This window comes from Takifugu flavidus, chromosome 8 (assembly GCF_003711565.1).
Source record: "Takifugu flavidus isolate HTHZ2018 chromosome 8, ASM371156v2, whole genome shotgun sequence".
NCBI classification, from domain to species: domain Eukaryota; kingdom Metazoa; phylum Chordata; class Actinopteri; order Tetraodontiformes; family Tetraodontidae; genus Takifugu; species Takifugu flavidus.
In genome coordinates this window covers 3,983,101-3,996,418 of record NC_079527.1, presented here as the reverse complement: position 1 = coordinate 3,996,418, position 13,318 = coordinate 3,983,101, and the positions used below count along the sequence as shown (strand labels likewise).

At 38.4% G+C, this 13,318-nt stretch overlaps 1 protein-coding gene across 5 annotated transcripts in view; it reads right to left on the bottom strand.

Annotated features, from left to right (window-relative positions):
* Positions 1–13,318, bottom strand: part of LOC130530404 (plexin-A1-like) — a 162,742-nt gene that overhangs the window by 122,773 nt on the left and 26,651 nt on the right. For all 5 annotated transcript variants that reach the window (XM_057041541.1, XM_057041543.1, XM_057041544.1 and 2 more), the window contains exon 3: positions 5,106–5,288. In XM_057041541.1, coding sequence (XP_056897521.1) covers positions 5,106–5,288 — 183 coding nt within the window. The remainder of the gene's footprint in view (positions 1–5,105; positions 5,289–13,318) is intronic.

Here is a 13,318-nt window from a genome sequence, read left to right as displayed (position 1 = left end):
GTACTAATGGACAGAGGAGATAGGGACAATGAGGGAGAGGAAAGAGGGAAAGAGGACAGAAGGGCAGTATGACACTCACACTCAGACAGATGAGGCAAAATTCTCTTGGGAGCTGGATTCTGTGGGCATACAGCCCACCTAGCGCTGGGGTAAGAGGGAGAGTTAGACAGAGATCGAGATGAAGGTGAAACAGGAGCAGGGAGAAACAGAATTTGGAAAGTACAATTGGAAATAAAGGTTGAAGTCCCTCTGGAATATCACTGCCCGCTATGAACATTTAAGGAAAATCGCAATAAAATCAGTTCATAACTTTTTGAGTTATTCTAAAAGTTAGACAAATATGACTGTCACATTCATACAGTTCTCCATCAAAGAGGAGGCAATAAATAAAGTAGAAACCATTTCATTGTTCATCTCCGTGTGCACGCGGTGTTGATCAGTGCAGGGGAAAGTGTGATTTCGGACATTCCAATGTGTTCTCACAGCCAACTCATCAAATAATTAGGCCTGGCCAGGCGCTGCCTCAGGCTTCACACATCTGGCACTCTGGCAACATTTGTCGACATGGTGAATCTAATAGATAAAGATTTAATTCCCACTGCATGAATAATACATGTACATGCAGACTAGGAGATGGGGTTATGGTTAGGGCTTCAAAAATACATCTTCAGAATTGTGTTGGCAAAAATTACAAGCCCTTTGTGTAATGTACCATTACTCATTCCTCTGACATTATAATATGTTCAGAAAATCTTATAATGAATATTGTTATAAAGGTTAAGAAGTTTATGTTTAAAAATCATTATCTTCATTAGTGTTTGTTGCCTTGTGAGTGACAGAGGTCGACATTGATGTATTTACTTTGCTACATACCCACCCCCGAGCACAGCTCTTCCTGAAATACCACTTCGTAAATATTAATGATGCAAAAACAACTCAAAGAAAATATCAAAGAGCTTATAAAGACTTTAGCTTGGCTTCTGAACTTCCAATTCAACTGAGCATTCATGGCATGCACAAGTATAAAATGTAGCTTTTGCCATTCTATTCACAATATCGAATACATCCACTGCCAGTATTATGCATATCCTGACTTATCAGGGCTGATTTAGTGTCAAAAAAGTGATTTATATAATTTCAGGCAGGTTTCATAAACATGTGGCTTGTGTTTCTGCGCGAGACCAAAATGATAAAAAAAAAAAAGAATTAATTAATTAAAAAACACGTCAGAAGTCTGTTGGGGTTTTGCAGAAACTAAAAAGAAAAGACTCCACTAAGTTGGAGTTAATGAGATAAAGATGAAACGACTGTGTTCAGGTGTTGGGCTCCTCAGCTCATTATGAGCGTGCATCAGAGAGAAGAACACACCATAGTTCACACACAAACTGGGAAGCAGACAGCAGCGCAGCACCAGATTATCAATCATCTCTTTCATACTGGTGTTCCTGCCATTTAAGCGGGCTGAGCAGCCGATGCACTGCTTCAATCACTGACTGCCACTCTGAATACTAGTGCTAATTAGCAGTCACATGCTAAATTACCTCCCATCCCATGTTTTTCGATTAGGCTTAATCATCGTGACAGCTAGTTCTACCTCTAGTCCTGCAGAGTCTGTACATGTGCTGTATGTGATCCAAAACAGTCTTCTGATCTGACATCCTTCTTTCTAAACTACAAAACAAGATAAATCTAGAGACTAGCAACTACAAAACTTTCAATGACACATGCCACAAACAAAATGAGAAAATATTCACTGCATGATTTAATGAGATATTTAAGTACATTATCGTATCTTTTTGCCAGACCAGCATGATTTTATATCATCATTCAGCATCTTTAACTTGGCATGATCTCTGTCTTTTATGTGTATAGATTTTTAAAAAACTTATATTTATAATAATGATAACATTTTGGGTACAAAAACTCCCTTATGTACAGTTGTCTGTTGAGTTTTTGAGGAGGATGCAAAAATATGTTTTAGTTTCAAGAAATTCAAATAAATCTTCAGTACAATGTAAATTGTCGCAAGTGCAGACACATAGTGACACACTGTCACTGCTAGCACAGTTGAGGGGAGCAAAGAGAATCAGATGATCTCTAAGTGGAAGGCATGTACCTTTCGAAGGCGCTGGACCCTGAACTTTCAGAGCACCTCACTTGCTCTGAGATGCCCTGAGGCATAACCCAGCTCACTCATCCCAAAGACTCGTGGCAGTAAAGAGCCAGCATTATGTCAATCATATGGCTGGCACAGTTACCTCAGTAGTGCCGCTCCAATCGTTCCTGTCACTCACGCTATCTTCCAAGATGGAAAGGAAAGGGAAAAGTAATTGGATTTGCTGCTGGAAGGGAAATGATGAAATGACATAAAACCCACCCCTCCTCACATATATCCCCTCTCAGACAGTTCACACGTCTGACACACACACAAACAGACACACACACACACACTCACCGAAAGCTCAGAGGAACTCTCCCTCTCATCTCTCCCCTTCTTTTTTGTTTCTAAAATGTGGAAATACTTCAGGCTCCTGAGAGCTTCTTTTCATCTCCTCTGATGTGGCAAGAACACCTTGTTCTCCCAGGTAGACAAAAGAGAAGACAAAATGACGGGATTGAACGGATTTGGGGTAGAGGTGGGAGAGCAAAAGGCACAGACACTAGCCTATAGTACTGTTATGAGCAATTGCTACCCCACCTACACATCACCTTTACTTCCTAAAGCATTGAAAACTGTGTTGGGGGGCGGGGGGGAGTAATTCTGTTGCACTTTAAAGTGCTGATCAAAGAACAACAATATATTTACTGTCATATGCTGTTTATGCTAGTGAGAGCTTACATGAGGCGGAGTCTACCATCTTTCTGCATCCTACATAAGATATAGAGACCTGCTATACCTAGAGTATACCTAAATGCATTTAACAAAAAGTGTGTATCAGTGCTTCAAGCATAGCTAAAACAGTGAAAATAGTCTCATTAAAAGGGGGCAGACAATGAGTCTTGTAATTGATTTGGGATCTAGTCCCTATCCCCATACAATTTCCTGAGCCACCTATTCATTTGTAGAATGTTGCTCCAGACTTGTTTAAAAAGTAGATGTCCTTTCAAGAACTTACTGCAAATTATGCCACATAAAGATAGTAATAAAACAGTAATGCACATATTCAGTGTACAAGTCTATGCTTGATTCACAGGCATCAACATCCTTCTAACTTGTAGGCAAATGTTCGGACCTATATGCAGCAACTTTCTTACAAATACATGCAAAAAGGTCATCAGGACATACACATTCCATAATTTACATTTAATTAGGAACAACTTTTAATGCATTTAAAAAATAAAGGCCTTTCTAGCCTATTTTAGCGCATTAAAAAAGTTGTATTCTTAAGAAGATGTTCTGCAAGTTTTGTTGGTTACAACGCTATCAGTATTTCTCAACCTTTACAACCTTTGACACACTTTACATATGTACAACTTTCAGCAATCCCAAAATTAAATGTGCGCAAAAGGAAAATGGTAAAGGGAAAAAAAAATCAATATGTCAATAAATCTGTGCAAATAGTAATACAAAGCACACACAATTGAGCAGCACAAAATAGTTGGCTAAGCATCTGAGGATGGGATTTTGAGAGGTCAATAAATCTCTTGTTTGAGCAACATGGAAGAAATTAATAGCTGGAAGTATAAACATTTGTCATTTAACTTTAACGATAAGCTGACAACAAATTAGCCAACTGTTAAGAGTCTGGTTAGAGTCAAAGGGGCTGGGAAACAAAAGTTATCCTCCCGTTTCACAACATTAATACACTGTTAACAGGAAAACAAAAGTATTGGAAAATTATAATCATTTTCTTTATCCCCCAGTCCTGATGTGGAAAAAATTAGTTCTTTTACATGGCACAAATATATTCAAAGATCACTTGAAGATGTACATTTAAACATAAATGGGCAATGACTTACAATTCATTGGTACAAGATGACAATTCACTCCATCTGTCTGTGACTGTTCTCAGTCATCCAGGTCATGGTAATTGTGGTAGTTGAATCATAGCAACTGGACTGTTTGAGTTCCATGAAGACGTTTCATTTCTTATCCAAGAGGCTTCATCAGTTCTTGGGGAGTTCCAGATACTTATACTCTTCAGGAGTCATTAACACATTTGGAGCTTCAGTAGCCTGGTTGTGGGTTACTTCACCCCTCATTATGCAGGTCGTTGAAACTTCCCTGACACAATGGGATTAGTTAGTGGCCACGTGTGAATGGCCTATTCTCCCCCTGGGGATGTTATTCAAAACTGTATTGTAAATAGGTGAAAGGTGATGTCCCCAATTTCCCAACAGTCAGTCAGAACTGATGAAGCCTCTTGGATGAGAGGTAAGACGTTTTCATGGAACTCAGTCCAGTTGCTATGATACAACTACCAGAACTTTTCTCCGTAGAACAGCCAATAAAGCACATAGACTATGCGTTTTCTCCCATAAGAATTTCATATTTACCTTTAAGTTCCTATGTATTCTCAGAAAAATAATTGCCTCTTGCATTGGAGTAAAGACTCACCAGATTCCAACAAACAAAAGACTTGTGAATCAGCGTAGTTGTGACTGTAATCAGGACTGAGTTTGCGTATCTGATGCTCCCCACACTGTAAAGACAGCAACATGTCCCTGCAATATCTTCGTTGATCTATGCAAGGACATTAACAATCATTGCATTTCATTTTTCTCTACATATCCAAACTGCATGGGAAGACAAACAAGGTCGAGGGAAAAAAACGATTCATATTGGTGGATACGCTCAGCAACACAAACGCAAATCTCCACGTATGTGCACACAGATGGACCAAGGGTCAGACACAAGGACTACAGGGCAACACCAGAGCTGGGAAAATGTGTAAGGGGTCTGCAGTGTTTTGTGTGTACGCTCATATAGCCCACATTAAGACAGATAGTAGCATACTGCAGAAAAATAAAACACAGTGATTAGAACTGTATCCGTTTCCACTTTAAATAGCCACTAAAACTCTCTCTCTCTCTCTCTCTCTCTGTGTCTCTCTCTCTATCTCTCACTGCAACAAGAACACACAAACATGTCAAAAAATGCCTACCTTTCTCATACGCCCACTGCGGGTGCCAGTGAATGCCACAGTGTGTCCACGATAGTTGTAGGCTGCCACAGAGGTCATACCATCATCTTTGTCCACATAGAGTGGGATGCCCTCTATGGCACTGGTTCCCCCTAAAGGCTGGTTGAAGTCCTGGCCGCAGAAATTATCATCTATCTGCAGCGGCTGAGGTTTTGGAGAAAAAACAACAGAAAAATCAATGATTTTGAAAATGATCACCAGAAAGGAAAGATTGAGGCTTATGTGTTAATTGATTGACAAACAATTATAATATAAAAAAAAACTACTACTAATGTTTCAAAAATGCAACTTTTAAGTATGACAGTAAAGGTAATGCTGTGATGTCTGGCATTCAGGAAAGCTAAAAATGACTTTTAAACTAGTGTGCAGCAGAGTCCCTCAGTGAGATGGATATCTGTAGTAATGTGTACAACTTTCTTTTATGCAAATTCAGGGGTATGTATTATTATGGGTAAGTATGATCTGTATGTGGGCAGAATGAGGTTGATTTTTTTTTTCTTCAAAATAAAAGTGAAAAATGCAGTATTCAATCCTACTGTATATATTACTTTTATCAAGCGTTTGAATTCTTTATTTTGAAAGCCAATGTATGCTTTTTTAGGCTCTGGTTAGATTTTTGAAATATACGTTCATATAGCATTGTCTTTACAATGTCCAAATCAAAAGGAAACACACTACCGGAGTGACTGATCATGCATACATGGGTGTGTTGGGTCAAGGCTTTTGGTATTATTGAGCAAGCGGGGGTCCAGCTCTCAAAAATTGGACCCATGCAGGGTATATACATCTATCTGATTTTACATGAACCCTTACCACTACAGAACAGTATGGTTCAACAGCTGTTTCCCCAAAATTCAGTAAATGCAATTCATAATGCGAGATGAGCCAACATACAAAGTGAATCAAATGGAGCATGATTGTCAGTGTGTTTGTAAGACATAAATGGGTCTCTGGGGAGATGACAGGGAAATGAGAGCAAGCAAATTGTAGGTTGAATTAGCATATCATAATCAAAGTGTCTCGAACAGGCACATGGCAACACTGATATATTGATATGTCATGCATGATTTATACATGGGTGTGCATGTGTGTAACAAGCATATCATTAAAAACATCTGATAGCTGTGGAAGGGCCAGGAGGTTCTTCTTATTGCAGCAGAAATTGTCAACATCATATGAGTTAGTGTCAAAAACATGAGCATTCACTTCCTCCACATGGGCAATTTTTAATATTATCTTAATTATCTAGATGATATGACTGCAATATGGATGTTGTTGAAGTTAATTTGTTCCACCAATTATTGGATATTAGTCGGAAGTCACAAGTGATGAAAATGTTCACAATATATGCTATTCTCTTCATGACACACACATTTAGAATTTATGGTTCCTAAGACATCCTACACAGGAAGAAACACAGCTGGAAAAACTGACAGAAACCTATCACACAACATAAATCAACTTGACAAGTTTTTCATGTTAATTACAAAACAAGATGTCAATCAAAGCTTCACCTCGCAAGGTGGTCAGGGAGCGTTATGTCCATTATACAGTGTGTGTGTGTGTTCGTCTGTATGTGTGTAAAGAAAAAAAAGGACACAACAGATAACACATGACAGATAACCCTTGCTTGTGTTCTGTCATAGAACTACTTTACTTACAGATCTTCCAATTCTTCCATGTTGTGCCCTGCTTTCACTCTCTCTTTCATCCAGGTAAAATATATACATCCCTTTTTTTAGACCAGCATATTTTCTCCTTTTGTCTATTGTATATTATTACTAGATCGTAAGTCCGAATCTAAAGTGATAAATGTTCTCTTAAAATCCAGTGCTGTGATCTTCTAAGTCCACACTGAAACATTTCAATCACACTAGCCTGTCAAAAGATTGTTCGTTATCAGCAGCCTGTACTAACGTGATTCAGTTACAGTTTATTTAGATATGGCGCCTATTCTGCATTCCAGGTGTGGTGTTTGCACATGCTCAATTGAGATCACCATATTTCCAGCCCTTCTGCCGACATGCTGAGGAGTAATGCTTTGTTATGTTTAGCCTGACTTAAATCATTACCGCAGAGTCAACCGCTCAGATTGAGACACATTTGTGCGCTCGGTGACCTCACATGGACCTGACATCTGTTAACTGCTGTGTGCCTTGTACACATGGAATTCCTATGGTGGGCCTACTTAATCACACTGGCTCTTTCAAGAGATGCCTTCCCGCCACCAGTACTGTATAGTTGGAACAGTTGATTTGTTTAATTTACATTCAGTTTTTGTTACTCTGCAGTTCATCAGGCCCGTTGTGATAAATCTCCTCTCTTAGAAGGGAGCTGCAGTTTATAGACTAAAGTAAAATCCATAGCTGTGGGGGAGCTGTGGCTTGGCAAGCAGGACTGTCTGACCACTAACAACAAGGCTTCATGGATGCAAATCAGAAGGTCTCCTTGTCAAAATGTTCAATGCTAAATTGCACACACCTTTCTGCTCCTGCTTGGAAAGTGGGTTATGATCCTTTAGAACATAGTGATGTTTGTCAGCAGTTTGTCCTTGAGTACATGTTACAAATTGGTGACAAGAATGGGGAAAAAGTACATTCCAACAGTCTGCATATATTTTTAATATGATCAATAGGGACAAAATTATCGGCCTCTTCAAGATGCACATGCAAGTTTGTCATTTCAGTGAACCACGGCACTAAAAGCTTATTGAATGTTTCTGTCATTTGAGCAAAAGGCACTGACTTTATGGCAACTTATAGCCAATTGCTAGAGTTCTCCACATTAAAGTGTAATATCAATAGATAAGTATCAAGCTGCACTGACTATAAAATTTAACAATATGTGGCTAAAATGTATTATATCAGCATATAAATAAAATAAACAAACTGATCATTGATAGATAATTTGTAAGGGACAGGTCCATTGGCCCAGATTTATACTCCAGATAATGAGGACTCATGATCCAATGCAAGCACATGTAATACGTGGATATTGACTATTGCTTGATTTTTTGGAGCATATTTAGGTTAAGTGGTCTCGTTTGGCCTGGTGAACCTCAATCTATGTTAATATTTTTACAAAGTATAGCATGTGTACAGGAGGCTAAACCTATCGTACCCACACAAACCCACACAAACATTTCCAGCGGGTGACACAAGGATGTCCCATATGCTGACCTCCTGTAGCTCTTTCATGCAAATGGTGAAGACCACTAAAATAAAACACACACACACACACACACACACACACAAATCGCTTAAAGAGAGGGGTTAACCTCGGATCATCAAGTTGTCTGTGAAAATGAAAAGAAACAAAGCAATTTAACACCTGGTTTTCCAATTACCATCCTTAAATTGGTGGAATTTCTTGTTGCAAATAAATTCTACCATTATATGCATTATGCAAAAACTTGACTAAATAAATTACTAGAAAAGTCCAACATTTACACATTTGTTTTTGTCAGCATAGTGTAACAGCACCAGTTACATCAAGTCTATGAACTTTACAGACAAAGACAGCTAGAGAGAGACAGATAGATAGGGACACAGATGGATGGATAGAGAGAGAGAGAGAAAGATAGACGGCTAGATAGAAAAAAAACAAATAGAGGTAGATAGAGGGAGAGACAAATCTATAGAGATAGAAATATAGAAAGATAAAGATCTAGAGAGAGATCCACAGAGACAGGCAGATAGATAAAGAGACAGAAAGAGATATAGAGCTTTAGACAAAAAAGGGATACTGAGAGACTGATGGATGGATGGATTGATGGATGGATGGATGGATGGATGGATGGATGGATGGATGGATGGATGGATGGATGGATGGATGGATGGATGGATGGATGGATGGATGGATGGATGCTGTACGGTATAAGAGAGCAGCAAAAAAAAAATTACCTACACACTCTCCAGAGAGAAAAATATCTCAAGCATCTCCTCATCCAAACATTTTGCTCCATTCCCAGAGAACAAGCTCCCTCTCTCTCCCTCTCTTTCTCTGTCCTTCGGTGTGTATGTGTCAGTGTGTTTTGCATATAGCTTTTACCTCATTCCCATGTGAAAAAGATAATGCTGAAGTGAAAGTTAGACTACTGAGACATACTAGATGATGCAATGAACAACAAGACTTGCAGAGGAAAAATGCATTGAATGAAATGATGCTCTCTCTCTCTCTCTCTCTCTCTCTCTGTCACTGTGTGTGTGTGTCTGTGTGTGTGTGTGTGTGTGTGTGTGTGCGTGCGTGCTTCTATGCTTCTTTGAATAATACCGAAAGGAGATGAGACTAGACTGCCAAACTTAGGAAGCAGCAATGAACACATGCAGTCTCTTTCTTTCTCTCTCTCTCTCCTGCTCTTTCTCCATCCTTCTCTCTTCTGGCTTCCAGCCAGCTATTTGCTTGGCATTGGATGCAGAAAACAGGAACTGGTTGGCCTTTGGTTTCCCCCTGTGAGCCAATATCTGCTCTCTAATTGGTTGTTAATGAGCAACTGTGCATGTGTGTCGATGAGCACGCTTGTTTGAAAGCTTGTTTGTGTTTGTGTGCGTTTGTGTGTGTGAGAGAGAGAGAGAGAGAGAGAGAGGGGTGGGAGTGTCTAACATCTGTCTGACAGACTGAGACACTTGAAGCTTTGACCTGTTAACACAAACATAACTACATGCATCCACATAAATTCCATTCTTGATCAATGCGCATCTGTGCTCATGAGGGGAAGAAAATGTGTCTTTGTAGTTTTGACAATGGAACCCACAAAAACACTTGTGTGTGTAGACATCTGGCAGAGCAGTCTGCTTTACAGGCATCACAGCTATGAGCATCTGCATTTTACACTCAAACTGGAGACGTGTGTTTCGATATGTGCACGCAACAGCAACTATACACTGAAGCTATACAAAACTGTCAGTATATTTAAATGAATAAATAATGGTAATGAGAGTTCCTTTCACAGTTGCATGTGAGATAGTGCCTCCCGACTGATATTCTGAAGATCTGAAAATTTTCACCACTTTGACTCTTCTCATTTTACTTTTGCTGGCAAAAGGACAAATAGCCTTCAGCATCTGCTTTTGCATTGGTGATGGATCTGCATGGTGTCGATCACCAAAGATCAGTCAGACTTCCTCAGGGGTTCCCTGCTGCTGGTTTAACCATCCTGACTTTTCTTTTCTGCTTTCAAATTCTAGCCAGCATGACACTACTTTTCTGCACTACTTAATCATACTACCTCCGGAATCTGCGGATAAGCCATTGTGCAATCTAATATTTTTTTTGGTTTGTTTTTCTTTTCTATGCATATTTACAACATATTTGCAACATACTGTGCAATCTGTAAATGCCACAATTCTATTCTTATTTGCACTTTCATTTTTCTTCATATAGTATAGTTTCTTCATACATTCCCTTCTGTATATAATTTCCCCTCTGTATATAATGTATAATGTACATAGTCACGTACATAACATAATAGTTTTTCTTTTCGTGTTGTATACCACTGGCTACTACTGTAACATGTGAATTTCCCCGATGTGGGATCAATAAAGTTTATCTTATCCTAAAACATATCTAGATATGACATAAAAACCTGGAAATATGTATTATTATTATTATTTAATATTAAATTGGTAAAGTTTGGCCAGGGTGCCCACCGCCTTGGGCTCAAGGGTAGATAGCATGGGCTCCAGCCCCCCACGACCCTGTTAATGGGGGAGATGGTAAAGGATGAATGGATGGATGAAAAGTAACAGTTTGAAAATGATGTGTTATATTGTAGTCAATATAACTTTAATTAATTGACTGATACACTATTACTGTATGGTAGCACATGCATAAAATATATAAAGGTCTCATCCTCAATAAATTTTAAAGTGTAAGAAAATTAATTATCAGTCACCAAAATACTTTTCTCAAAATACAAAAGACAAAAAAATGACCCATGAGCCCTTGTGTTGTATTCCTTCTCTGGTCAACACCATTTCCAAAAAAATATTATAAAAGAAAATATAAGTCAATTTCTATTGCATTTGTTTCTACATTATTTTTGACATGAAAATAATGGATTCATGCTGTATCTACTTTCATATTGTAAGCAGGTTTGCAAAATATGTAATTTACATCTATATCAAATTTAATTTAAGATTTAAATGTTAACTTTGCAAAAATGCATGTGTTTTCTATGTGTACGTGTGTCTGTGTGTGTGTGTGTGTGTGTGTGTGTGTGTGTGTGTGTGTATGTGGACTTTGAGTTGATCGGGCCTCTCTGACCTGTAATGACACGTCTGCTACTTTCCGACATTTGGCCTAATTTTACCACACTGAGGCAATCATTTAGTCAATGGCATTAGCAAAAAAGCTCTTTCTAAGCGAGGCAAAGCAGATGATGCTCTTTAAACCCTACTGTCCATCTGAGAGCAGCATACTATAATCTGTGTAATCTGAAGTAAACCACCTTAATCCAATTATTCCAAACATTTTTATTCAAAGTCTGTGAAATACAGTAGCGCCTTACTGCTGTGTTTAGCTCCTGCATTCAAACATAGATGAATAATTTAAGGACCAAACCCATATAACGAAAGCATGTGTTTGCAAAATCACATGCATAAATTCAAGTCTAAATGCATATTAATACGTAATTACACTCTTCATTAGATACTACAGTTCAGCAGTTTCTGAACTCCTGGATGTCTAGCGCTGGTTTGGGAAAATCTTCTGAACCAGCTAAACTACAGTTTGACATGAATGTACGTGCATATCTATCATAGAAAGAAGAATGGTTTTCATTTTAATCCACAGTTTCACAACTTCAGTATTTCTGCATTCACCTTCTACTGATGGATATGAGCCTCTCATTTTTCAATTTGACCTTCAAATGATACTAATACGGTGCGGAACTGATGTTAACATTTCCTTAGTCTCAGAGATATTAATTTCCCGAGTAAAGGTGAGATGATACCTCGGTCGTACGGCGCATGCAATCAAAACACACTATCATGAACATATGCCAGCAATAAATTCATTCCGTAATTTCTGACTTGACAATGAACAATGTTGTGTAGTAAATTTAACCCTCGGGCTTCACCTTCAAATCTAAGAATTTCCCCCCGTTGAGGATTCATTCATTTAAATAGGGAAATTTAATGTGGGGTGACCTCAACATGATTCATCCAGAGGCTAAAAATGACTACAAGATGAAACATAAGAAATCTGTGAAATGTTTTACAACTATGGTAACTGTATCAAACCACATCCTCAACAAGTGGTACTTGTTTTGTCTTCACAGCATGCATACAGCTTGCCTTTGAAAATCTTATACATATCATATATACAGTGGGACCTCTACTTACGAAATTAATTGGTTCCAGAAGTTACTTCGTAACCTGAAAATTACGTAAGTAGAGACGTGTTTTCCATGTAAATGCCCTAATCCGTTCCAAGCCCCCAAATATTCGGACATCATTTTTTTTATAAATCATAAAAATGCATTAAAATATGTAACAAATACATGTTACAATTAGATTACCGCACAATGAATGTAGAAATTCAGTGCAAGGCTTCTCCAGGAACAAAATGAACTTTATTACAGGCTAATCTTACATTAGCCGTCATTACTAGCAACGAACGTTAACACTTGTGGTAACACCGCCATCTAATGGACAAACATACAAACACCCACAATAAATAAAAGTGAAACGAAGAAGACGCTGGGATACACACAAACATGTACAGATTCTTCCTAGCCAATGGGATGACAGGAAGATACTAGGCGATAGCCAATGGCAGAGCAGCTACAAGCAAGTTTGCGTTCGCTAAACTCCACTCCGGTAGCGTATTTTTGAGACGTTTCGTAACCTGAAAATTTCGCATGTAGAGACGTTCGTAAGTAGAGGTCTCACTATATATATATATTTGTTTTATTATATATATACAGTATATACAGTAAGTGAGACAGGGATTGTTCAGAGATGCCAGACAAGAAAAATCCAGTATATTTCCAGTATTCAGGAGAAGGGGAAGGAATTGGTGAATATGATTTTGTCCAGGTTTGACTGTCCTCCAGCTTCTGCCATCTATAAAAGTTCTCATTTTTTGGAAGATGCCATTGAGAGAAAACTCTCACAGATCTTGCAATAAGACAGAATCCAATGTATAATTGTTGCCAATGTTGAGGAATGGTT